Source organism: Cetorhinus maximus, chromosome 7, assembly GCF_964194155.1.
Source record: "Cetorhinus maximus chromosome 7, sCetMax3.hap1.1, whole genome shotgun sequence".
Classification (NCBI taxonomy): domain Eukaryota; kingdom Metazoa; phylum Chordata; class Chondrichthyes; order Lamniformes; family Cetorhinidae; genus Cetorhinus; species Cetorhinus maximus.
In genome coordinates this window covers 50,317,335-50,344,893 of record NC_135885.1, presented here as the reverse complement: position 1 = coordinate 50,344,893, position 27,559 = coordinate 50,317,335, and the positions used below count along the sequence as shown (strand labels likewise).

Here is a 27,559-nt window from a genome sequence, read left to right as displayed (position 1 = left end):
TATTTTGCTACTGAATAGTAGTGTGCAAGAGAAATTAATGGTAAAATTGAGATATTTGATCCCTAGGCAGAGTTGGAAAGTTTCAACAGGTTATTTAGTGTTTTATGCAACTTTATCAGCAGTTTTCAGTAGATGGTTTTTATAGGTTAGCCTCCAGTCATGGATGTATCCAGGTAAACAGGGTGAGTATGTTTACAGGGTAAGAAGTTGGCTATTTGGGGTAATGGTGAGTTTACAAGAGGTGCAAACATCACGCAAATGAAAGACGGGCAGTGCGATCCTTTTGGTGCTAGATTGAAGATGCATTTCATTGCTTTTTTTGTGATGGAAAAGTTACTAGCTTGAGTAACAAAGGCACTGATATCAGAATTTCCATAATCTGGTTGCAGACAATTTAATTTATGTACTGATTAAAATGAAGTGGTGCTCGAATGGATTTTCAAGGGATGCTATTGATTTGGTATCTTCACACGCTGTTGTGATCTTCCATCTATACGCTCAAATGTTAGCTCCATAGTTGTAATTCAACTAGGTGGGTGGGTCCAATATGGCGGCAACACACTTTTTGTCAGAAAACTATTTTTGCCGAAAAGGTTTCATACACTGCTATTCCAAAAGATAATACAATGTTTGTTTTTTTTTCTGAAAACCATTTTCAGTTTGGGTGTCACTCCAGCTTCTTATGGCGGTTCACTATTAGCTGAGTCCTTACCTGCCTGAAATAAGTTAATGGCCTTTGCTTGATGCCATACTACTGGAAATCAACCTTCCAAGATAATGCAAATGGTGGCCCATTACAAGCTTCTGTAACAAGCTTCTGCAGAAATTCAGGGTATGTGCTGTGGTAGCCAGTTGCAGTAGTAGTTTTTCTGCTATGCAGCACAGTTGAGTTCTGATGCTGTGAAGGCTTGGGGGGATGGGGGTGCAGAAAGTGTTCTGATTCAGGCATTTAATGAAAATGGCCCCATTCATCATGTACTTTCCCTTCGATGCCTTTGGTGTGGTTGGTTCTTTGCTGCTTTTCGTAGCTGACTGGCAGAGGTATTGGCTGACACGGATGATTGTCTTGCTAGTGGATGTTGAGCAGCATGCAAGTAACTGAGGATCAGCTTTTCTGACTATAGTTATATAAATTTGTCCTGCACTGTTGAGCTGTCAGTTTTGCACAAATATCAGCCAGAATTGAACTATTAATAATAAACTGTTAAGTGTTTATCACAATTTTTTACCCATCGGAGGTGAAAGGGATGCCTGAACTGCCAATATGAAATAAATACTTTTTTCATACAGAGAATTGTAACCAAGAGGATTGTAAAAGAATGCCCTTAATGAAGGAAATTAAAATAATTTAATGCTGTAAATAACTTTGCAGCTGTTATTTTGAGTATTTTCATGTATCAAACGCTGTTAGTTGCTGATTTCATTTAACAGTTACTTTCAGGCAAATGCAAGTGATTTTTAAAAATTATATTGATTCCCTCGAGTGCTGACAAGGCTATAAGTAGCTGGTTCAAATGACCATTATGAACTTTACTGTGGTAGTTTGAAAAATAATCTGGAGATTCCTGCCCCCACCTATTAGTATTGTGTACTTATTCTGTTTGTCCCCATTTGCTTCGTAGACAATCGAGAGATAAAGGGCCTTTTCGACAAATTCCTGATTCCCTTCTCTGATGCAAATGATGATGGGGACAGGGAAAATAAAGAAGACACAGTTTCCCATGATTCTAAATTTGAGGATAACCGAACTAAAGGGAAGAAGCAGGTACAAAAAGATAAAAGCACAAAAGAGGAGAATGACTCCAGACTGCAGAATGCAATTGAAGAAACTCAAGAGGTTCTCGATACAATGTCTCAGACTGAGGAGAATACAGGTATAAACTAGACTTTTTTTTGCATAACTGAAGTAAATTTTGCGTTTGTTACATTGAGAAAAGCTATTTTATGAAATGTCTGATCTATCAGTCTCTCATCCCTTAGATGTTTAGTTTTATACTTGCAGTACTGTAAAATCTTATTTTTCAAGGTGTCGTCTTTTAACATTCAGGGACAGTTTTGGCATTAAGATTCCAAATAGTTGAGCTATCTTGTTTACATCTGAAAGGAGTAAAAGTGTGCTTAGACCAATTGTAGAGCCCTGCAGCACAGAAGAATATGGCTAACTTAGCATCGTCTGGGAATTGGGTGTGATGCCTCCTGTTTTGGGTTTTTTAATTCTTTCACAGAATGTGGATGTTGCTAGCTAGGCCAGCATTTATTGTCCATCTCTGATTACCCTTGAGAAGGTGGTGAACCACCACCTTAAACCACTACAGTCCATCTGATGTGGGTACAGCCACAGTGCTGTTAGGAAGAAAGTTCCAGGATTTTGACCCAGCGACAGTGAAGGAACAGTGATATAGTTCCAAGCCAGGATGGTGTGTGGCTTGGATGGGAAATTGCCAGGTGGTGGTGTTCCCATGCATCTGCTGCCTTGTCCTTCTAGGTGGTCGCAGGTTTGGCAGATACTGTCGAAGGAGCCATGGTGAATTGCTGCAGTGCATCTTGTAGATGTTAGGCACTGCTGCCATAGTGCATCGGTGGTGGAGGGGATGAATGTTGAAGATGTTGAATGGGGTGCCAGTCAAGGGGGTTGCTTTGTCCTGGATGGTGTTGAGCTGCTTGAGTGTTGTTGGAGCTGCACTCATCCAGGCAAATGGTGGGTATTCCATCAAACCCCTGACTTGTGGCTTGTTGATGGTGGACAGGCTTTGGGGAGGTGAGTTACTGGCTGCTGAATTCCCAGCTTCTGACCTGCTGTTGTAGCCACAGTATTTATATGGCTGGTCCAGTTCAGTTTCTGGTCATTGGAACCCCCAGGACATTGATAGTGGGGGATTCAGCAGTGGTACTGCCACTGAATATCATGGGAAGATGGTTGGATATTCTCTTATTGGCGATGGTCATTGCCTGACACTTGTGTGGTGAGAATGTTACTTGCCACACATCAGCCCAAACCTGAGTGTAGTCTAGGTCTTGCTGCATATGGACACAGACTGCTTGGGTACCTGAGTAGTCGCAAATGGTGCTAAACATTGTGCAACCATCAGTGAACATCCCCAATTGTGACATTATCGACTACCTTCCCACCATCCTGAAAATGGTTGGGCCTAGGACATTACCCTGAGGAATTCCTGCAGTGATGTCCTGGGACTGAGGTGACTGATCTCCAACAACCACAGCCATCTTCCCTTGACCTAGGTATGACTCCAACCAGTGGAGAGTTTCCCCCTGCATTCCCATTGACTCCAGTTTTGTTCAGGCTCCTTGATGCCACACTCGGTCAAATGCTGCCATGGTCACTATTATCGGGGCTAGCTTTTAATTCTAGATTTATTCGTTGCATTTAAATTACACCAGCTGCAGTGGGTGGGGTTTGAACACATGTCCACAGAGCATTAGCCTGGGCCTCTGGATTGCTAGTCCAGTGACGTTACCAATATGCCACTGAATCCCCCTTAAGCACTTTATTCACTATAGGTGGCTGGGTTTCATGACCAGACACCTCCTACCAGCCCCCCACAGCTACTTAATCTTCTGGGAAAGGTGGAAAACCGCAGGCCAATATGGGGAAACAACTCATTCAAAATCTGTCCCGGAGATTGTTTGTTACCTCAACACTTGTTTCCTGGACATTACTCCAGATTCACGGAATGGGAATGTATTAACAGACACGCAATCCACCCCGTTCTTTCATTCTATAACCTGCTGTTGGGCCACCTTCAAGCCTACACTGCTCGTGAGCAATTGGATCCGACAGTGAAGCCTGTGAGTAATTAAGGTTCTTTAAACCGGGGACATTCTCAAAGCTTGCCGCCTCTCAATGCTTTCCAAGCATCATGTGAGGGGGCCAAACCTGGGCACAGTACTTAAGGTGTGGTCCAACCAAAGATCTGTATAATGATAGAACAGTCCCCTTGATTTTGCTGGATCCTTCTATTTATACAAGCTAATATGTGTTAGCTTTAGTAACAGCTTCTCCGTATTGGTCAGGAACCTTCAGATATCTTTGCACAGTAACTCCTAGATCCTTTTCTTCCTGAACTACTCTCTGTATCATTTCCTGGAAACTCTTTCGAGTTATCAACAGTCACAGATTGCAACTCTTTCGAGTACAATCACAGTTCTTGGTTTCCGGGAGTGGGACATGAACCCACAACCCTCTGATTCAAAGGCGAGGGTGCTATGAACTGAGCCACAGCTGACACCTCCATTTCCTGGAAATGAGCATGCAATTCAAGATCATCTTTATTAGTACTTCTGCATCAGTAAGCTACATTATAACTGTTAATTTTAATCTTAAACGTTTCATTTGTTTAAATATTTAGATGGAAAACAGGAAATGTTAAAGTTGGGTGTGGACCTGCAACTTGATTGGATGACGTTGGAAGATTTTCAAAAACATTTGGATGGAAACGATGACTTGATTTCTACACCAAAGATAATATCCAATAGTGAGTGTCAATAAAATTTTTTTTTGTATAAGCAGAGTCTTGGAGGCCACTTGCAAAATCATTAATTTGATTGAGCTATACTTTGCATAACAATCAATAGTGTACTTGTAATTCAAATGGAACTTGTAATTACAGATTATATTATCTGAAATTAATTTTGGGGATTTGGTAATGCTTATATGATTTATAGTCTGGATATGTGACATATATTAAGATTGAGGTAAATAATGCAAAACAGAGATTAGTATGAGGGTTGAGCTTTAATCAGTTTATACACTTATTTCAACATGTTTCAGCCCTACCATGGTGTCTTGCAAAGAATTAGATCATTCCTTAAGTAGTTATGCAAAAACTATTTTTCTGCTCTGGTTAAAAATGTTGGAGTCTGACCAGAGATCAGCGTCTTATTTTAATAATTGGAGATAGAAATGCTTAAAGTGGATTATATATTTTCAAAAGATGATAGTGGATTCTTGAACTTGTCGTTAACTCTTAGTCTTGTGGATTTATGATGTCAAATTTAGGTAGGTCACTGCTATTATATAAGTCCTCCTTTAAAATTTATTCAAAAATCAAATATAAAGAGTATGACTAATATTTATCCATATAGACAAGCCCCTCAGTTTAGATCCAAGCTCAGATAATTTTGTAGATGTGTAAATAAAGGAAGATTTAGAGTTTAAAAGTTTTCTTTAATTTTGCCTCAAAGTTCAATTAATGTTAGAATTGTGTGCTGTTGCTGAAGCAGACTCATGCCACTTCAGCCTGAAGTACATTTTCAGCTTACTAAGGGCATTGATATGTTCTATTTCAAACTGGATAGAGTGTAGGACAAATTATTTGATCGTTTAATACAAATTTGCTTTATTTTTTTAATTCTTTTATGGCTTGTGGACATTGCTAACAAGGCCTGCATTTGTTACCCATCCCATTATTGCCCTTGAGAAGGTAGTAGTGAGCTGTCTTTTTGAACAACTCTAGTCCATCTGGTTCAGGTACTCCCACAGTGCTGTTAGGAAGAGAGTTGCAGGATTTTCAACAGCAACAGTGAAGGAACAGCGATTATAGTTCCAAGTCAGGGCAGTGCACCTGCTGCCCTTGTCCTTTTAGGTGGTAGAACATGCAAGTTTGGAGGATGCTGTTGAAGAATGCTTGGCAAGTTGCTGCAGTGCATCTTATATATGGTACATACTGCTGCCACTGTGCCTTGGTGGTGGAGGGAGTGAATGTTTAAGGGGATACTGATCACCAATTGGTGGTGTCAAATTTCTTGAGTAGTGTTGGAGCAACATTCATCCAGGCAAGTGGAGAACATTCCTTCACACTCCTGACTTGTGCCTTGTAGATGGTGGACAGACTTGGGGGAGATGGGAGGTAAGTTGCTCACTGCGGAATTGGCCACTGACCTTTTGTAGCTGCTGTTTTTATATGGCTGGTCCAGTTCAGTTTCTTAATCCCCAGGATGTTGATAGTGGGGATAATACCATTGAATGTTAAGGGGAGATGATTAGATTCTCTTTTGTTGGAGATGGTCATTGCCTAGCACTTGTGTGGGGCGAATGCTACTTGCCACTTGTCAGCCCAAGTCTGAATGTTGTCCAGGTCTTGCTGCATATGGACACAGACTCCTTCAGTATCTGAAGAGTCATGAATTGTGCTGAACACTGCAATCATCAGCAAACATCCCCACATCTGACCTTCTGATGAAGGGAGGTCCATTGAAGCAACTGAAAATGGTTGGGCCTAGTTCACTATCCTGGGGAACTCCTGCAGTGATGTCCTGAGGCTAAGATGATTGACATCCAACAACCATCTTTCTTTGTGTTAGGTATGATTCCAACCAGAGGGTAGGGTTTTCCCCTGATTCCCATTGGCTTCAGTTTTGCTAGGGCTCCTTGATGCCACACTCTGACAAATGCTGCCTTGGTGCCACACTCAGCCAAGGGCAGTCACTGTCACCTCGCCTTGAGTTCAGCTCTTTTTTTGTCCACGTTTGGACCAAAGTTGCAATGAGGTCAGGAACCGAGTGAACCTGGCAGAACCCAAACTGAGCATCATGAGCAGGTTATTGGTGAGCAAGTGCTGTCGACAACACTTTTCCATCATTTTGATGATTTGAGGGTAGACTGATGGGGCGGTAATTGGCTTGTTTGTATTTGTCCTGCTTTTTGTGGACAGGCTCCACCACAGTGAGGAAAATGAAGAATCGTTAAGGTGCACTCTTGCCAAGTGAGAAATGTGAATCATTTTTAATAATTATAACTTGAGCATGAGCATGTCTGTTGTAAATTAAAATACTGATGAGCCCAATTGCACTTGTCCTTTGTCAATGCATTGAGTTCGTCACTATTCTAAAGTTCCAATTTATTATCATCTTTGATATTTTACTGAGATAATTTTAATGTAATTAAGCTAGTAAGGTGCAAATATGTGAGTATTAGGGAAGTTTCTAATGGATTAAAAATATTTTTGCTTGGTTTTATAAATCTTTTAATGTTGTAGGTGTGTTGCGCGATGCAGTAAAAAGTGGGAACTATTTGACTGTAAAACTGGCTCTGAATTCGGGTCAAGAATATAATTTGGATCAAGAGGTACGTAAATATGTAGAAGCTGTATTTGTTGTAATCCTCAGATGCATATGTATCCTTTTCTACAACTATCCCTCCTCGACTTGTCTGCAGCCTTTGATAAAGTTGACCACGGCATCCTCCTCCAACATATCTGCAGTGTCCAGCTGAGTTGGACTGCTCTTGCCTGATTCCATTCTTGTCTATCCAGCTGTAGCCATAAAACCTCCTACAATGACTTCTCTTCCCACCCCATACTATTACCTCTGGTGTCCCTCACAATCATTCCTTGGCCTCCTCTTTCTCACCTTTATACTGATATTTGCTGATGTCACCCAAAGACCAGATCAGGTTCCACATGTATGCCATAATACCCAGTTTTACCTCATTGCTGACTCTCTTACCCCTCTGTTTTATGCAACTATCTATTTCCACCTCCATAAAATCACTTGTCCCTGCCCCTGTCTCAGCCCATGTGTTGCTGAAACCATCACATAGTTTTGTTATTGCCAGTCTCAACTATTTTAAATTCTGTCCTGACCGGCCTTCTATCTTTCATCCTCTATAACCTCATCCACAACTCTACCTTAACCCTAACTTGCACCAAGTCCTGTTTACCCATTATCCCTGTGCTTGCTGGTCTCCTTTGGCTCTCAGATCACCAACACCTCAATCTAAAAATTCATATCCTCATGTTCAAATCCTCCCATGCCCTTGCTGTTCTCTATCCCTATTACAGTCCTACAACCTTCAACGCTGCGTTTCTGCAACTCTGGCCTCTTTTGTATCCCCCCACTTGCTTTGCCTTTCAGCCATGTGGGTGATAAACTCTGGAATTCCTTTCCCAAACCTTTCCACCACTCTCCCCTCACTAAGACAATGCTTACACCTAAACCTTTGATCAAATAATCAGTTTCCTGTCCAAATGTTATCTTTGGCTTAATGTCAGTTTTCAATTGATATGCCTCTGTGAAGAGCTTTTGGCCTTTTTACTGTGTTAATGGACATATATAAATGCAATCTGTTGAATATTTATTTATTTATGATCATAGAATGGTTACAGCTGGAGGCCATTTGATGAATGAAATTAAAATTATTTTATACTTTATCACTAATAGTACTTTAACTGTAGATGTTTTTAAGCTTTGAACCGTCTGGTAAGCTTTTGCCCCATTATCAAATGTTCATGGTGCTGCCCCAAGAAAACAATAGCACCACTAATAGGCACTTCAGATTATGCTCATTTGTGTCCAGCTTTTTATTTGTTTACATCTGAAGTTTTTGTGGTAGGAGGTGGTAACTAAAAGGTGACAATGGAATGGTTATGGAATGAATTTAGTTTCATAGTAAGGATGTCAGTTTTAATAACAACCATTGTTATATGATCATTTCCAGTTTTTAAAGGAAGGGATAATTCTGCTAGTAGCTTTAAATAAAATTTACGCTGTTTAAACTGATAACACTTTGAGTCAGAAGGTCGTTAGTTCAAGTTCCACTCCAGAGATTTGAACACACAATCCAGGCTAACATTTATGTGCAGGCCTAAGGGAATGCTGTGCTGTCACAGGTTCCATCTTTCAAATGGGGCCCTGCCTGTTGTTGTACACCTTTATGTGGGTATGGTTATGTTTTCTGCATACATCGCTAGAGGGGAAATGATGCACTGTATCATTTGACTCAGACTTAGCTCCCTCAGAACAAACTGAGACTACCAACTCGTGTACACATTCTCCAACTGTGTAATACTGCTACTGACTTCTCAGATCCTTAAATGAACCTACATATTTCTATGTTAATCAATCCCCTATGCATGGTTGATGCCTTGATGTTTATCTACTAAGTAAGCACAAGGAGAAGAAAAACAGTACCTGCCCATCTGATGGATGTAAAAGATCCCATGGCAGTATTTCAAAGAAGATCAGGGAAGTTCTTCCTCGTGTCCTGGCTAATATTTATCTCTAAAACTATATCCATCAATTGGTGATGGGGGGTGGGGGGAACTGGTACGTTGCTGCTTGTGGGACTTTGCTATGTGCAATTTGTTTGCCATCTTTCCTGCAACAGTAGTGGTATTGTCACTGGACCAGTAATTCTGAAGCCCAGGAGTAATGCTCTGGGATCCTGGGTTCAAATCCCATCATGGAGATGGTGGAATTTGAATCCAATAAAAATCTGGAATTAAAAAATATAAGTCTAATGATGGCTGTGAAACCATTGCCAGGTTGTCATAAAAACCCATCTGGTTCACTAATGTCCATTAGGGAAGGAAATCTGCCGTCCTTATCTGGTCTGGCCTACATGCGACTCCAGACCCACAGCAATGTGGTTTACTCTTAAATACCAAGGGCAATTGGGGATAGGCAATAAATGCTGGCTGAGCCAGAGATGCCCACATCCCATGAATGAATTTTTAAAAAAAAGACAGCGACTGCATTTCAAAAGTACTTTACAGGCTGTAAAATGTTTTGGAACATCCTAAGGTTGTGAGTATAAATACAAGTTTCTTTTTAGCTTTTAATGAATTGCTTCAAAACTGCTGTTCACAATCTTTTGTAACATTAATGAAGGCCATTATCAGCTTTATCCAAGCAATTGAAGAAAATGAGAAGCTATATCATGAAATCTGGTGAAATTTGAAGAAAATGGGCCACTGGCCAATTCTGGGTTTATTTTACACATGCTTGATATCAGTCGATTGGAGGGGGGGTGGTGGGATGGGATTGTGAATGTTAACTCATTGACTAACCTGCATTTAAAATTTCATATTTAGGATGATGTCTCTGTTACAGGACCCTAGTGGAATGAATTTGGTCATGTTTGCAGCTGCTGGAGGACAAGATGACATCCTTAGATTGCTAATCAAGAAAGGAGCAAAAATCAGTTCCAGGCAGAAGAATGGCACCACTGCATTAATGCATGCAGCTGAGAAGGTTGTGTTTACTACTACTATTTATTCATTATCTATATTGTTAGAAACACTTCTTTATGTTTTTCTTGCCTTATAAATGCAAATAAGTAATAAAACTGATCTACAATTAATTTCTTACAGTAATCCTGTTAAATATTGCTGCAGATAAAATCATTATTTAATTCCCAATATGACCAGTGTCTTTGTAACGTGATCTGATTCTTTATCAATAACAACTGTTTCTGGAAAATAACTTAAGTAGTTGTGTGTAATAGGTATTTTTTATTTTTTAGAAAAATTAAATGATTAAAAATACTTTTCCCTTCAGTCTAGTCTGAGGATAATGAAGGAAATTGTTCCGTATCTAATTTTGGCCATGGTGAAATTGGCTGATGCTCTACACACCAGGCTTGTGACCTGGAACCACCTTGTTTATTCAGCTTTGTACAATAGCCTGAATTTTCACCCCTGAAGCCAAATTGTTGATAGGTTAAATCACCATTAAATATTTGAGTTTTCTTTGCTACATCACTTTTTCTGTAGAGGCCATGCAAAAGTTCTGGGATATGCTATCAGTAATGGTGTGTATTTAGAGAAGAAAAAAGCCCGTTTCTAATCTGGTCCCAGTCCTAAATAGCATAATTGAGAACCTGGTGATGAATGCCAAATTGTTGAGCTTTCAGCAAGGCCTGAGATTAGGGGTGCTTCTCCCATCCCTGAACAGGGGTAATTAAATGTATGAAACAAACACTCAGCTAAAACTGATGAATGTTGTGTTGATTGGCACATTGAGTAATACTGTGTTAGGCCTAGGATTTGTGGTTATAAGTAAAGCTAGTGCTAATGAAATATTGTGTGTAATATAATAGCTTGAATTGCAGGGACCAGAAGGAATCTTAAAGAAACTTGTTCCAGATGATTAAATGGGTTGAGGTAGTTTGTGTTAAAACAGATTATGGACAGAATAAACAAGATATGTCAAATAGTGATTTTGCATTCTGTGTTTTTAATATGTGGGGTGCTCTATGATTTTGTATTTTTGCTTTGAAGTTAGGCAGGGATAAGCATTGTGCAAAAGTGCTTGACTCTTATTACTACCCTTCAAGCCTTTTTCTACTTGCAATAAGATAATGATGCTAAAATTTGTAATTGTAGTTGGTATTGGCTTGTTGGAGATGAAATACTTGCTGTTCTGAGAACAAGTGCATATAAATATCATCACTCTTTTTTCCCCCATTCACTGTATTTATTCTTCTTTAATCCCTCCCCCCCCGCACCACCCTAAAGGCATCATCTCTTGGTTTGTAGTTCAATGAGCAAGAGTGCCCTAGTACCATTCTTCATCTGTGAATCTAGATAGATGGTGAGATATGATGTTGGCAGTGAGTATTTGGAGGGCATTGCAATGAATCCAAATAATGCAATGTCAACACGTGGATGTCCTGCAGGACTCAGGATAGTGACCAGGAAAGGAAGGAAATGTGTTTTTCCACACCTCTCCTCCCTTTTAAAATAAATGCACCATGGGCACTGCAGTTGAACAACTAACTCTCTGTAAATGCTGAAAATTAGACCTAAGACCTTGTAATCTTTATGACCTAGGGTTGGACTAGTGCTGTATACCCAGTAGTGAAGCATCTGTATATAGTTCCTGCCGCACTTTGTAGGCCATAAAATACACAATTTAGTGAGGAGTGTTTGATAACACTGCTCTTGAATGTCCTCTGACTTTCTGTTGCTGTAGTGATATAATTTCACAAAGTGTGACAGAAACCCCACTTACGTGCCATAAAGACCAGAAGACTCTAAAATAAAGTAATAGTCCATTGCTCTAAAATAAAATGAAACCTGTCCTGATCATAATGATTAAATAGCTATTATAACTGGAGACTTCAAACAAATGCTCCCATTGACCACATACTTATTAAATGTAACAATGTGTATATTTAGTACACAAGTATCTTAACATCTTTTATTTTCTCTTTTTCCACCTTTCCTTAGAATTATCTTACAACAGTGGCAATTCTACTGGAGGCAGGTTCCCAAGTCAATGTTCAACAGATCAGTGGAGAAACTGCATTAATGAAGGTATATGTCATTTGTTCTGGCGAAATCATCAAAATCTATAGGGCAAGTTAAGTTTATATCCATGTTTGAAGCTGTAAGTTACAAAACAAAATTCCAAAATCTAATTGTTTGAGGTATTAGTATCATCTCAGGGTGCCTGTGAGGTGACTTACTTTTGGTATTTTGCAGGGTTTTTAAACTCGGTTATCTGCATTAGAAACAAAAGTATGACTTTTATTAATCTACTTGTTACCGAGCTCAGCTGATTGGGGTGTACTGAACAGAGATTGAGTGCTTCCATGAAGGAAAGGTCAAGAGAGTGTCGAGGATTTCCTTAGTGCTAGCCTAATAATTGGAGGAGATTTAGAATAGATCAGGAAAATGTTTATAGCATTTGAAGGATCTAAATAGAGGTTGAGGATCAGGGGGTGTCGGGCAAGGGTGAAACATGGCAACAGATGGTGAGGCAGCTGTACATTTTAATTCCACTGCCATTCTGTGCTCAGCCTGCAGGGAACATCCCAAGAAGCCTTACCAAGGAGAAACTGATTCTGAACAGATATAGAGGAGTTATATGACACAGAATGGTTGAAAAAAGAAGTTTTCAGGAGACTTTTATAGGTAGGAAGAGAATTACTATGAACCAAGTGGTTTCAGAATAGGGCTAAGGCACCTCAAGATTATTATCAATCTTAGAACGGAGGATAGCATGGAGTGCATGGGGACATAGTTGGTGGACTGAAGAATACAGACTGGGCATGGAGCTGGAGGAGGATAGAAATGGGTAAGGTTGGAGGGATTGGTAAAGCAGAATTTTGAATTAAATACGTTGTGGGATAGGAAACTAATGGCAAGATGGGCAAAGGGCCTAATGTGCAGGATGAGGGCAGTGAAACTTGGACATTGAAGTTTTTCTTAACGGAGATTAGGAGGTCATCACAAAGTCAAGTTTGGAGGCAACGAATAGATTGTCAAAGATTTCAACAATAGTAGAAGTAACAAGGGTAAATGTAGGTGATATTGTGGAAGTAAACAATCTTGGTGACTGATCGCATATGGGATTTGAAACTTGGTTCTAGTTCAGACAGAGCGATGAGATTGTTTACAACCTGGTTCTAATGTAATCAGGGCAAACATATGGAATTTTTGGTAGGGAAAAAAATAAGATGGCATTGCTTTTCCCAGTATTCAGTAACAGTTGATGCAATAGAATAGGGAGGAACTATTCCCATTGGTGGAAGGGTCAAGAACCAGAGAACACTGTTTCTTTTGCCAGAGGCAACAGGAGGAATTTTTTTTAAAAAACCATTTGGACCTGGAATGCTCTGTCTGAGTGTGTGGTGGAAGCAGATTCAATCATGACTTTCAGAAGGGAATTCATAATTATCTGCAGAGAAATAATTTGCAGAGAGATGGGGAAAAGGCAGGGGAGTGGGAGTAGCTGAGTAGCTTGTACACAGCTGGTGCAAAATAGCAATCTCCTGTGCTTGTTACCATTTTATGATTCTTTTCTATAGGTGGTTGTAAAATCAAAGGTGATGGGGGAAAGCTTGGGTACGTTCCATATGCTTGTGGAAACTATGTACCTACAAGTAACATTGTCAAGGGCAACATGTAAACAAGGAAAAAGATGACCAAGTGGGAATGGAAGGAAAAGCTTAAGACACGCTAGTTTGCAACAAAAAGGAATAAAAGTCATCAGAGCCTTTAACATTTGTGTTTTGCTCTTGTAGGCTTGTAAGAGAGGAAATGCTGATATTGTAAGACTTCTGCTAGAATATGGTGCAGACTGTGGCATCCTGTCTAAACACCAGAACAATGCTCTATACTATGCTAAACAGAGCAATAACGTACTAGTATATGATCTGCTAAAGAATCATGTGGAAACGTAAGTGCATCACCAGGAATATTGCATTAAGTTGCTATGTCAGGTGGCTAAAATTGACTTATTTTCAACAATCTCAAATGTCTGATTTCTACCTTAATCCATCCATATTAGTCTTAGCATTATACTGCTTGGTATTTTGATTATATCTAGATGTTTGTATTTTTAGGAGCCCTGGTTAAGTATTTAAGTCACTGGGGAACTGATTATCTAATGAGTAGCCAAACCATCTGGGATAGGCAGGTCCAAGGTTCAACCCATGGTTCCTGATCTCAGTTTTGTCTCTTTGGCTTTGGCACCCTGGTTTAGAGAAGTTTCTGGCACATGATCTAGAGACCCCTGCTAGAATTGAGTTTGAACCAGCTGAATATCCTGCCAGCACACGCCTATAAACTCATAGATGTTTGCAGCACAGAAGGAGGCCATTCGGCCCATCGTGTCTGCGCCGGTCAACGAAGACCTGACTACACTAATCCCATTTTCCATTGCTTGGCCCATAGCCCTGGAGGCTATGGCAATACAAGTGAATATCTAAATACTTCTTAAATGGCAGAGTTCCAGACTCCCGCAACCCTCTGGGTGAAAAAAATTTCCTCAACTCCCCTCAGCCTTCTACCTCTTACCTTGAATTTATGCCCCCTGGTTATTGACCTTTCTACTAATGGAAAAAGTGCCTTCCTAACCACCCTATCTATGCTCCTCATAATCTTATACACCTCTATCAGGACCCCGCTCAACCTTCACTGCTCCAAGGAAAACAACCCCAACCTATCCAATATTTCATAGCTCAGACCCTCCAGTCTAGGCTTACAAATACAATCCTCACTACTTGTACCATCTCATTTATCCCACACAGCACTAATTTTGGCAAATGACGCATCAGTTACCAAGGCGCTGCTTAAAACAGTGGGCCGGCAGTTTTCCAGCTGTTTAAGTGCAATTACCTATTGATTAATGGCTTTCACTTAGTTCTATCTGACAAAAGCTGCTGAAATTCTATCGCAGCTACTGTAAATGCAGCTAGCCGTGCAACTAACCAGATTAGTTTCTTCACTTCGGCCTCATTCAGCTCTCCATAGATGAATAAGAAGCAAAGCTTTCATCTTCCATAGTTTGATGGTAGCCAGGAATGTTTTCCACAATATCATTAAGAAATATTAACAATAGAGAAGCCCAGAATTCCTATGCAGATCACTGACAGCAAAATCTGTCTGGGAGCAGGAGAGAAATGGAAAGACTGCCTGCATGGGCTAATTTCCTGACCATGACGTGGAAAAGTCACTTCCATTAAGAAGAGGGGTGAATGAAGATCTGAACTGAAATTCCAGATCTGGCAATGCTTAACCAATAAGTTAATTTTAATTTCTGAAGTTGTCAAAACTCTGCTTGAAATCCTAACATGATAACCAGCCGCCATGTTTTGCTGGCAGATCGTGTTCACGTGAATGCATGCTTAAATGGTTGTGGCTGTACTTTGAGGGTCACTGGGGTCTGTGGAAGCATGCAGAGAAGAGGGAAGAAAATTAAAACAAAACAGTACTTTCTTAGCAATATGACCATTTCCAGCTATGGTCTATACTTCTCCTTTCCCCAGTACTGTAGCTGGGAAATTTACAATCAGGACTCTTGTCACAATTGCTTTGATTTATGCCAACAGCATTTCCCATTAGTGTTTTTTTTTCTTGCCTCATTCCCTCCTGTGGGTAATTTTCTGTCAGTAAGGCTGAGATCATCAATTTAATCATGTTAAGGATCACAGGAATAAATCCACACCGTTATTAAGAGGTATAGTGTGTTCTTTGATTTGTATTTTTCATGACCATGTTTGAAAAAGACTGAAGAACTCAGAATTTGTTCTGGCAAATTTTTTAGTTTATTTGGATTTAAGAACTTACAGGATGTGCAATTTAATTTTCTGCCTAGTATATCCAGAGTAACAGATGAAACAATCAGGGATTACTTTGAAGCACGTCTGTCATTGCTGGAACCTGTGTTTCCTGTAGCTTGTCACCGACTTTGTGAAGGACCAGACTTTGCTTTGGACTTCAACTATAAACCTCAGCACAGTTCAGTTGAAGGTATGTGAGTATACTGCAATATAAACGTAAAATCTCCTAATACTGGCTATGATAGGCTTCATTGGCCTATTCTAAAAATATTAGGGGGCATCTTTGTGTGGCTTGAGTAAAATATCGGTAAGAGATTTCACTTTTTGATTCTGGCTTTTAGTTTCTCTTTGACTTCAAGCATGGCCTCTTTACTGAAAATGGCTGTTTTCATTCCTGAAAAAAAGCTCTTGTAAGTCTGAAATAAAATACAAAATGTTGAGAATGCGAAACTACATGTATGGGTCAACATTTTGGGTTTGATCCTTCAGAACTGGGGTAGTCAGGCATAGAGCTCTTTGATACAACTGATCAACAAAAAAAAGAGTGGGAGAATCTCGAGTAAAATCAAGTGTTCAAAAACATTAACTCCTGTGTTCTGAACCCCCAGGTTTTTCTTTCTCTCTTTATTACCTCAAACTGGAGCACACACTGAGCAAATTTAATAGGCTGGAATCAATGAGGGGAATCCAGATTTAAAGGAGTTAGAAGCACATTTACCAAACTTTTTAGTGCAATATGAGGCATTACTGCAGTTTGACTTTATATAAATTTCTTTGATTCACATGCCTTTTTTCTTTCGTGGGATGTGGGCATTGCTGGCTAGGCCAGCGTTTATTGTCAATCCCTAATTGCCCTTAAGAAGATAGTGTTGAGCCATCATCAGCCATGTGGTGTAGGCACACCCACAGTGCAGTTAGGAAGGGAACTCCAGGCTTTTGACCCAGCAACAGTGAAGGAGCGATGAAAGAATTCCAAGTCAGGATGGTATGTGACTTCGAGGAGAACTTGCAGTTGGTGGTGCTCCCATGCATCTGCCCTTGCCCTTCTAGGTGGTAGAGGTCATGGGTTTGAAAGATAAATGGTGCAAACCATTTTTGTTACCATCGTTTACAAAGATGCTGCTTGATACTTGCTATTAAATGTGGCAACTATTTCTGGCAGTTAGAGTAGTGATTTGCTTGTGACTACCTGTCAGTAAGTTATTCACCGCTTGCAAGCAGGAATAGTGTTTTGAACATATCTCAATTATTTTTGGATTAGTTTTTTTTGGATTTCCAGCATCCGCAGTAGCTTTTAGCTTTTTGTTTTTATCTCAATTATCTTTGCTGCAATGGATAAAAATGTTTTTGTGAAATTTTACAAAAGGGAAATTTTCAAAAGTCTCTAGAACGCCTACTGCTGCGAGCCCTTGCTGGCTTCCCGACACTTTCATGCTATTTTAAAGTCAAGGCCCGGAACTTCCATTCCCTGACTGCATGGTAATTGCCTGGGAAGTTCAAACTTCCGACGGGTGACTACCCTGCACCGGAGCCATCCAAAACTACGATTCAAATCGGAGACTTCGGATGGTTCCGACTTTCTTAACAGAATAGTTACCCAGAAAAAGTTATAAAACCCTTTCTAACTCTTGACCCCCCATCCCGAAGACACTGGACCTTGCGACTACCCCACCCAACTACCCTCCCAAAAACTTGAAAATTCTGAATCTCAGTTGGAAAGTCCAGAAGTAAGGGGGAGTGAATGTCAAGGAGAGACGTTTAAAAAGAAGCCCCTTCAGTGATGTCAGAAGGGAAGGAGCTGATTGAGTGGCTGGTGAGTTTTTTGAGATCAAATCAGGGACAAACGGTACCTAGTTTAGGTAGTCTAATAAATAGGTATTTAAAATGGTTCCATTGTTTTAGAGTTTAGTGTGTAGAAAAAGACAGATAACTTGCAGTGAATTTAAAGGCAGATACAAATAATCTAAAGTATGGCAGAGCAGTTTGTGTGTCTGGACTGCAGTATGTGGGAGTTTGTGGACAGCAGGACTGTTCCAAGCAAAACATCTACAGTAGATGTCTCAGTTTCGAATCTTTTCTGCTCCATCACTGAGCTGGAGTGCAGGTTGGAGACATCCTGATGCGTAAGGAGGAGGTGTAGTATCTGGACACATTGCTCTCTCCTTCAGTCACACCTTGTAGAGAGGTGCAGGTTCAGAATGGAGTTGGTGTGACCAATAGCCAATAGAGTAATGTTATTTATATAAATTTCTAGAAGGTGTTTGATAAAGAGAACATTAGCTAAAGTTGAAGGTCATGGTTTTGAAGGAAAATTATCGATCGGGTTAAGAATTTGGCAGGAGGCAGAGCAGGGATAATGGGCAGGTACTCTAATTGGCAGGATGTGACTAACGGTGTCCTACAAGGACCTGTGTTAGACCTTCAACTGTTCACTGCTTGTTAATTATATAACCAATTTGCTTATAACACAAGAAATAGGAACAGGAATAGGTCATATGGCTCCACCATTCACGTTTTGAGTCCGTATGACTCTTCATCTGAGTTGGGCTTCAACTTCTCTTTCCTGCCTGCTCCCCATATCCCTCGATTCCTTGAGCGACCAAAGATTTAAGTATCCTAGCCTTAAATGTATTCAATGATGGAGAATCCACAACTCTCTGGGATAGAGAATTCCAAAGATTAGCAACCCTTTGAGTGAAATAATTTCTCCTCATTTCAGTTCTAAATGATCAGCCCCTTATCCTGTGACTGTGTCCCCGTGTTTTAGATTCTCTGACTAGTGGAAACAACCTCAGCAAACTTGGATAAATTACTCTGTCTCTTCATCTATTTATTTTAATATAGTTTGTAAATAGCTGAGGCTCCAGCACTGGTTCTTGTGGCACTCTTCTGGTCACAGCCTGCCTGCAGCTTGAAAATGCCTCATTTATGCCCACTCTGTTTTGTGTCATTTAACCAATCCTCTATCCCTACTAATATATTACTCCCAACTCTGTGAGCCCGTATCTTGCCTATTAACATTTTGTGTGGCACCTTCTTGAATTTATTTTGGAAACCTGGTTCCCCTTTATCTACCCTACTAGTTGCATTCTCAAAAAATTCTAATACATTTGTCAAGCAGGATTTCCCTTTTGTAAAACCATGTTGACTTATTCTAATCATACTATGCTTTTCTAAGTGCATTGTTAAGACTTCCTTAATAATAGGTTCTGGCATTTTCCCAATGACTGATCTTAGGCTAACTGACCTGATAGTTCCCTGTTTTCTCTCTCCCTTCTTTCTTGAAAGGTGCTGTTACATTTGTCAACTTCCAACCTGCTGGGACCATTGGTGAATCTGGGAAATTTTGGAAAATCTTAGCCAGTGCATCCACTACCTCTTTTCAGAACCTAAGATGTAGGCTATCGGTTCCCAGGGATTTGTTGGATTTTAGTTCCATAAGTTTCTACAATACGTTTTCTCTGCTGGAATTAATTATCTTAATTTCCTCATTCTTTTTAGGCCCTAGGTTACTCTGTTTCTGATATGCAACTTGTCTTCTACTCTGAAAATGGACATAAAATATTCAATGCCTCTCCCGTTTCCTCATCCCCCATGATATTTCTCCTGCCTCTGCTTCTAAGGGACCAATGATTACTTAGCTACTCTTTCTTTATATAAAGAAAGCTCTTGCCATTTGTTTCTATATTTCTGGCTAGTTTATTCTCATTATATTTTTTCCTTTCATTTTAATCAGTCTTTGGTGGCCCTTGGGTTTCTAAAGCACATCCAATCCTCAGACTTGCTACTGTTTATTGCAACGTTATAAACCGCTTCTTCTAATCTAACATAATCCTTAACTTCCTGTGTGTGCAAAACATAGGTGGTTCCTACTGAATTTTTGTTTTTCAATAGAATGTATTTTTGTTGAACATTGAATTATTTTGATGGCACAAAAGTAGGTGGCATGGTAAACGGTGTAGATGAAAGCATAAAGATTGAGTATTTGATACACTGAGTGAGCACAGTTGACAAGTGGATTTCAATGTCATTAAATGGGGTCAATAACTTTGTACCTGAAAATTACTTTCTAAATGAAGAAGAGCTAGAAAAAGTGGAGACTTAGAGGTGCAGGTACATACATCATTAAAACGTGAACATGTAAAGAAAATAATCAAAAGACTTATGGAATGTTGGCCTGCATATCTAGAGGACGAGAATACTTTTTTACAAAAATATTTATTCATAAAATATCTTTAAAAAAAATTACAAAACATTTCAAAATGGCCATCACAGTGCAATAATATTCAAATCCTCTACATCGATCATGTTGCACTCTGAGGCACTTCAACACAATTGTGATACATATAATATTTGCTGTATAGTTCCAGTGTGAGACATACAGCCCAAGGGGATCCATACAGTTTGCAGCCCCTCGGTGCACTGTGGCTGAAAGGTCTTAGACAGTGACTTTCCCCATTGCGCCTCTGCAGTGGCTGTCCCAAACATTAGTACGTCCCTCAGCACCTAGTCCTGGACAGAATACAAAGGGAAGAAGTTATACTTCAGTTGTACAAAGCCCTGGTTAGACCACACCTGAAGTACTGCAAGGTGTTTTAGGCTCACAGGAAAGATACACTGGCCTCGGAGGGAGTGAAGCATGAATTTACCAGGGTGATACTTAGGCTCCAGGGTTAAATTATGAGGAGAGATTACACAAACTTGGGTTATATTCACTGGAATTTAGAAGGTCAAAAGGTGAGTTGATTGAAGCTTTCTAGGTATTAAGGGGTGCCACAAGGGTTGATAGAAATTGTTTCTGCAGGGAGGACCATTTAGGACTAGACTATAAATTAGAGTGAAACCTTTCCAGGTGTGAGATGAGGAAACATTTCTGCCACCCTTTTTGTTGAAGTTTGGAACTTTGTTCTGCAAAAGGCAGTTGATGCTAGATTAATTGTTAGCTTTAAACCTGAGATTGATAAGATTTTTGTTAACCAAACATATGAAAGGATATGGAGCAAAGGCATGTAATTGCATTTGGGTTGTAGATTAACCATTATCTCATTGAATGACGGAACATGCTCAAGGGCTATAAATGGTCTACTCTTGTTCCTATATTAATGTGACTGCTTTTGTTCGTTTCTTTGCCAGATGCTGTCTGATATGTTGGGGGGGGGGGGGGGGTGTTGTATTTCTGTCTTCACTTCAGCTTTATACTGGCTATTGCATAGAAGGGGCAAATCCCATTTGTGAGGGCACATCTGCTATAAGTCGGTTGAGACTGCATTTGTATTAGTGAGAATCTGTTTTGCATGCCAATAGATTAAACTAATCCAGGATGCACTCTTTCCCTAGGAACTGGGATTCTTCTCTTCATCTTTCATGCAAACTTTTATAGCCATGACCACATAGTGGCTAAACTTTGTGGATCCTGCAGCGTTCAGGCTGTTATTCTAAATGATAAATTTCAGCTTCCTGTATTTTTGGTAAGTACTTGTTCTTTTTATTGTTTTCCCAATTTGTCAATCTGTGACCAAATTTGCTACTTGCTGCCCGAGCATGAAAGTGGCATTTAAAAGCAATGCAATTTTCATTTCCATTGATTTCACTTTTATGTTTGGGCAGCAAATTGAAAATCTATGCTGTGTCTGAATTTTAAATGTTATGTTGCACATAAGTCGTATATGAAGCCCAGTACTTGTATGCCACCAAAACTGTGATGTAAGCTTAGACAACAATAAACAGATAAGTATTTATACACATGGTTCAGCTATGAATCAAAATTTTACATTTCAGGGAGTTGTGCCTAGCTGGTCTGTGTTTCTTAGTACTACAAAATTTGAATATTGCTGAGAAGAGAGACGTGTTGCCAAAGCTTGCACTTATCAAGACAAACATGCGTGCCAAATTTCACATGATCGCAACAATTTATACTACAGGAGAAAAGAATGCTGATTGGTTAGCAGGGTCGGTAGGGCTGAATTGTCTACTTCTACTCCTGCTCCTAAGTCCTATGTTCTTATTCCAGAGGGAAAAGTTATTTCAGAATTTTGGGTCTGATGACATCTTTGTAGATTTTGTGTGACCACTTCAGCTGTATCTGCTCAGCCAATGACCTGTCTGTGGAAGTTATTTAGGTTCAACCAGGCCATTTCCCTTCATTTTGCTGGGTGGATTCAAAAGAATACTGTATAGTAGAGATAATCCTTTCAGGCACGCTTGACTAGCAGACATGCATCTGGGTAGGATGCGGGGGTGATATCTTGACTTGGAGCAAGAAAGCAACCTAATTGATTAGAATGGTAGATGGTCAAGCCAACTGTAGGACATTTGGATCACAGTACATGGACTCTGGAGGTGAAAGCTGTTCATGTTTCTCAAAAGCCATAGGCACTCTGATTTCTACTTGACAGAAGCCAAATTAATTTGGAGACTGGATAGCCCTTTTCCTGAGCATGAAAATTTGTATGTTTCCTCTGCTACTGATCACATGAATGGCTGAAAAGATATAAGTAGATAGTGAGTTATACCGGTAAACTTTAAAGGTTTTGCAGGTCATGGTTCTGAGAAATCAAGACAATGAGTGGAGACAGGAACTCGCTATTTCACCAAGGATTTTCTCAATTTGGTGGTATCGAATCAACTATTTAATGATAGTTGATCAGATTTCCTGTTTCCAGTGGTGGATATCAGTTCTTTGGTTCTTGCTGTTACGATCCCAGTTGATAATACTGGACAAGTCAGTTCCCAGAGTGAAACCTGGCTTGATACATCCTAACTTTAAGAAACTGTGGAGGAAAGTTACTGAACAAATTCACAGGAGACTACTACGAAATTTTAACAACAGAATATAACACTCATTAAACAAGAAAAATAAACTGTATTACACCAGGCAAATAGGTTGTAAAGAGCTCAATGCCAACACAAGAAAATGATTCAAATCACACTATTCCTTTACTCTAGCAAAATCTTCACAGACACAAATTCAGAAACAATTTACAATATTGCCCTAATATTAAGGGTGAGTATGAGGTATAAGTGAATTAACAGCCGAGCTGTGGTCAGACACACCACACTCCAAAGTAAGTGACAGGTGCGACCAAAGCAGGTTCCATGGATTTCTCAACAACCCACCCAGACGTTTGTCAGATCGTGACCAATCAGTCTCACTGAAACTTTGTCTTTCTCATGAAGGTTTCCAATCTCCACATTTGAAGAACTTGCCTTGGAATTCTCTTCAAACGTCGCTCCTACTCAGACAGCTTAAACAAGCATCCACCTCCAGGGTTTCGAGATTCTTTTTAATCTGGATCTTGAAGTACACTCAAACTTCACCTTCCGAGCACAATTTCAGATCCTCGGCCATGCCAAGTAGAACACCACTGCTTCAAAAGAGTATCTTTGTCACGGCGGCCTGCAGCACAGTCACCAACCTTCAGCTGCCTCCTTGGATCTTCAGGACATCTCTCAAGCCTGTTTCACTTCAAATCTGCTCTTTGCAGCTCTCTAACTTGGGGACTATTGTTCCTTTCTTTTAACTTGACTTCTGGGACCTCTTTCTGATCCCTGTCTTTGACTGTGCCTGGGACTTTCTTCTGGGTCCTCTCCCTGTTCCCCTCCCCATGTCCTGCTCCTTGTGACCCTTTCCTTGGTAATGGCGCTCCGGTTCAGGTCACTTGACCTGCAGTTTCGCACTGTTTGTTCTTCCTTGTGTGCAGGGCTGGTCCTCAGGCTGAAGATGTGAAAAACCCGAACTGTGCAGCCACTTGCTGGCGTGTGCACAGGAGACACAGAAAATTGGAGTAGGTCATTTGGCCCTTCGAGCCTGCTTCACTAGTCAATGTGATTATGACTGATCCTCTATCTCAATGCCATATTCCAGCTCACCTCATACCCCTTAATACCTTTCGTCTAGAAATCTATCCACTTCCTCCTCAAATATATTCAGTGACTTGGCCTCCACAGCCTTCTGTGGTAGAGAATTCCACAGGTTCACCAACCTCTGAGTGAAGAAATTCCTCCTCACCTCAGTCCTAAATGGTCTGCCCCGTATCCTGAGACTGTGACTCCTTGTTCTAGACACCCCAGCCAGAGGAAATGTCATCCCTGCATCCAGTCTGTCCATCCAGTGAATACAGGCTTAGTCAGCCCAATCTCTCCTCATACAATAATCCTGCCATCCCAGGAATCAGTCTAGTGAATCTTCGTTGCACTCTATGGCAAGTATATTCTTTCTTGGGTAAGGAGACCAAAACTGCATGCAATACTCCAGGTGTGGTCTCACCAAGGCCCTGTACAGCTGCAGAGTTCCTGACCTCCAACCACAGATTAAGGTAAACGTTTCAGTTTCATCACATTGCAGAGTATGCATTTAAACCTATAATACAAATGGATGGTTTGTGCAGTGGTAATCCACTACATTGGTTAGTCCATCTTATGTGATCTCCTTCATACTCTGCAATGCTCCTTCAGTATTCTTGGGATCTTTTCAACATTGATTTAATGCCTGGTTCTATTTAAGTTTATGTTGTAACCAGTTAGTCTTTCCTGACCTACTTGGTATCCTGCTTTGTGCAAACTGGTTAGCAGTTGTATAAAAGCAAAATACTGCAGATGCTGGAAAAACTCAGTGCTGGCAGTGTGGAGAGAGAAAGAGTTAACTTTTGAGTCCACTTTGACTCCTCTTCAGAAGTGAAGAGAGGTATAAATGTAATGGGTTTTATGCTGCTGAAAAAGGGAAGATTACAGATAGGTTAGAGGGCAGAAGAGATTAAATGACGAATGTCATGGAACAAAAGACAAAAGGAGTGGTAATGGTTGTAGTAAAGAAACAAAGCATTGGTCCAGAGTAAGTGTCAATGGCAGGATAAAGTACAGCTCTATTTGAAAGCAAAGACAGTAAAAAAAGATACAGACTGGCACTCGGCAAAAAAATAATCAAGGGCAGAGTTCACAGTCTGAAGTTGTTGAACTCAAGTGCCTAATCGGAAGATGAGGCATTGTTCCTTCAGCTTGGGTTGGGTTTCACTGGAACAAGGGGAGATGGTGGCATTGTGGTAATGTCACTGGACTAGTAATCCAGAGACCCAGCCTAATGCTCTGGGGAAATAGGTTCAATTTGAATTCAGTTAATAAACCTGGAGTACAGTTTCATGGTCACCATTACAGAGGCTATCATCGATTGTCGTAAAGACCCATCTGGTTCATTCATGTCCTTTAGGGAAGGAAATCTTTCATCCTTACCTGGTCTAGCCTACATGTGACCCTAGACCCACAGCAATGTGGTTGACTCTTAACTGCCCTCTGAACTAACCTAGCAAAGTCATTTCAAGAGCAATTAGGGATGGGTAACAAATGCTGGCCTTGCCAGCAATATCCCATGAAAGAAAGAATTGCAGCAGGCCAAGGACAAATGTGAATTAAAATGGCAAGCAATCAGGTTAGTGTCATGTACGTGGACTGAATGGAGGTGTTCCACAATGTGGTCTTCAAGTCTATGCTTGGTGGTCTCGATGTAGAGGAGACTGCATTGTGAGCAGCGAATACAGTAGACTAAATTGAAAGTAGTGCAAGTAAATCACTGCTTCACCTGGAAGGAGTGTTTGCGGCTTGGGCAGTTAGGAGAGAGGAAGTAAACAGGCAGGTGTTAGACCCCCTGCAATTGCATGGGAAGGGGACAAGGTGTTGGAGGTGATAAGAGCTGTGGAGCAGGGAGTCACAAGAGAATGGTCCCTTCAGAATACTGACGGGAGGGGAAGATGTGTTTGGCGGTGGCATCACACTGGGGGTGGTGGAAATGGCAGAGAATGATCCTTTGAATGTGGAGGCTGGGAATTGAGGACGAGGAATTCTATTGTGATTCTGGGATGGAGGGGAAAAGTGAGAGAAAGGGTTCAGACATGTTGAGGGCCCTGCCAACTGAGGGTGGGGGGGGCCACATCCTTGGTTGAGGAAAAAGGAAGGCCTGTTGGAAGCACTGTTGCTAAGGTAGCATTATTAGAACAGATGAGATGGCGAAACTAAGAATGGAATAGAGTCCTTACAAGAAGCAGGATGTGAGGAATTGTAGTCGAGGTAGCTGTGGGAGTTGGTGAGTTTATAATGAATATTAATAATCAGCCTAAACCCAGAAATGGAGACAAAAGTCAAGGAAAAGAAGTGTTGGAGATAGACCCTATGAAGGTGAGAAAAGCAAAATTGAATTTTTCCATAAGAACATATGAATTAGGAACAGGAGTAGGCCACTCGGTCCATTGAGCCTGCTCTGCCATTCAATAAGACCAGGGCTGATCTGATTGTAACCTCAACCCCACATTCCTGCTTACCCCCAATAACTTTCAACTCCTTTATCTAGCTCTGTCTTAAAAATATTCAAAGATTGCTTCTATCACCTTTTGAGGAAGAGAGTTCCAAAGACACTCGACCCTCTGAGAAAACAATTCTCCTCATCTGTCTTAAATGAGCAACCCCTAATTCTAGATTCTCCCACAAGAGGAAACATCCTCTCCATATCCACCCTGTCAACATCCCTCAGGATCTTAAAGGTTTCAATTAAGTTGCCTCTTACTCTTCTAAACTCCAGTGGATACAAGCCTAACCTATCCATCCTTTCCTCATAAGACAACTCGCCCATTCCTGGCATTGGTCTAGTTCCAGGCAAGTGCAGGAAGCGGCACTAGTAATCGATGTACTGAAAAAAGAGTTGGGGGAGGGGGCCTGAGTAGGACTAGAGCAGGGAATGTTCCACATACCGCACAAAAGGATGGGCATAACTAGGGCCCATGTTGGGTACCCAAAGCAACACCTTTTATTTGGAGGAAATGAGACAAGTTAAAGGAGAAGTTGTTCAATGAGCAAACAAGTTTAGCCAGGTGGAGGAGGGAGGTGATGGATGAGGACTATTTGGACCTCTGTTCGAGCAAGATTAGAAGTTGGACCTTTTGCCATAAATTCATGTGCTCTCTATTCCAGTTTCTATATGAATCTTCTCTATGAATTTGTCTTGTGGAAAGCTATACTTTTAGAATTAGCTTATGGTCACAGCGGCTCAGTCACAATTGACTTGGCGTTTAATCCCAATTGTCTTTAGGATTGATCCAGTACTTTTGTCAGGCCATTTCCTAATTTAATTTGGGTGAAGAAATTGTTACATTATTTTTCTGCTATCTCTCAAATTAGACCAGGAATACTCTCTCTTTTGAAGAGAACAGTATAAGCTACAGTTATTTGTTTCCTGTCTTGTAAGGATCAAAGAAAATCAGTATCTGAGCAGGAGAAAGCTTAATAGTTTAGTACATCTGGCATTGCTACTATTTTACAAAAGAGAAGCCTTAGATTTTTTTTGCTCCATATCCTCAGTGGTGCAGGTAGGTTGGTCCTGTCACTGAGGTTCCACACAGTTTGAATGACTACGATTGCACCTATTCAAAGATGTACAGCGAAGGCTAGCAATTTTACAAATATATCTTAACAGCAGAGAGTTTACAATCCCAGCTAATATATCCAAATTAGATTCATGCTCAAACTTCCCTACTGATGTCTATTAAATTAACTTCACACCTTTTGCATTTGGTCATCTCATTATAGAGGAAACAGCATTGTGAACAGCAAATACAGTATACTAAGTTGAAAGAAATCCCAATAAAATGCTTTGCGCAGTAAGTTAAAGGTGTCGACTTGTGCATGGGGATTTTTGGGTTGCTAAGGAAGGTGCTTGGCTTAGAGGAGACATTGAGTAGTTGTAGAATTCACCACTAGGTTTATATGTTG

The 27,559-nt window shown here is 40.5% G+C and overlaps 2 protein-coding genes across 4 annotated transcripts in view; one reads left to right on the top strand and one right to left on the bottom strand.

Moving 5' to 3' along the window:
• mphosph8 (M-phase phosphoprotein 8) overlaps positions 1-27,559 on the top strand; it is a 67,822-nt gene that overhangs the window by 34,393 nt on the left and 5,870 nt on the right. The window contains exons 5-12 of the mRNA XM_078545471.1: positions 1,623-1,874; positions 4,368-4,493; positions 6,996-7,084; positions 9,850-9,990; positions 11,970-12,056; positions 13,769-13,923; positions 15,844-15,998; positions 21,146-21,276. Coding sequence (XP_078401597.1) covers positions 1,623-1,874; positions 4,368-4,493; positions 6,996-7,084; positions 9,850-9,990; positions 11,970-12,056; positions 13,769-13,923; positions 15,844-15,998; positions 21,146-21,276 — 1,136 coding nt within the window. The remainder of the gene's footprint in view (positions 1-1,622; positions 1,875-4,367; positions 4,494-6,995; positions 7,085-9,849; positions 9,991-11,969; positions 12,057-13,768; positions 13,924-15,843; positions 15,999-21,145; positions 21,277-27,559) is intronic.
• The window catches only part of pspc1 (paraspeckle component 1), a 109,454-nt gene continuing 101,902 nt past the window's right edge, over positions 20,008-27,559 (bottom strand). For all 3 annotated transcript variants that reach the window (XR_013577104.1, XR_013577105.1, XR_013577106.1), the window contains one exon: positions 20,008-20,320. The gene's annotated coding sequence lies outside the window, so the exon portion shown is untranslated. The remainder of the gene's footprint in view (positions 20,321-27,559) is intronic.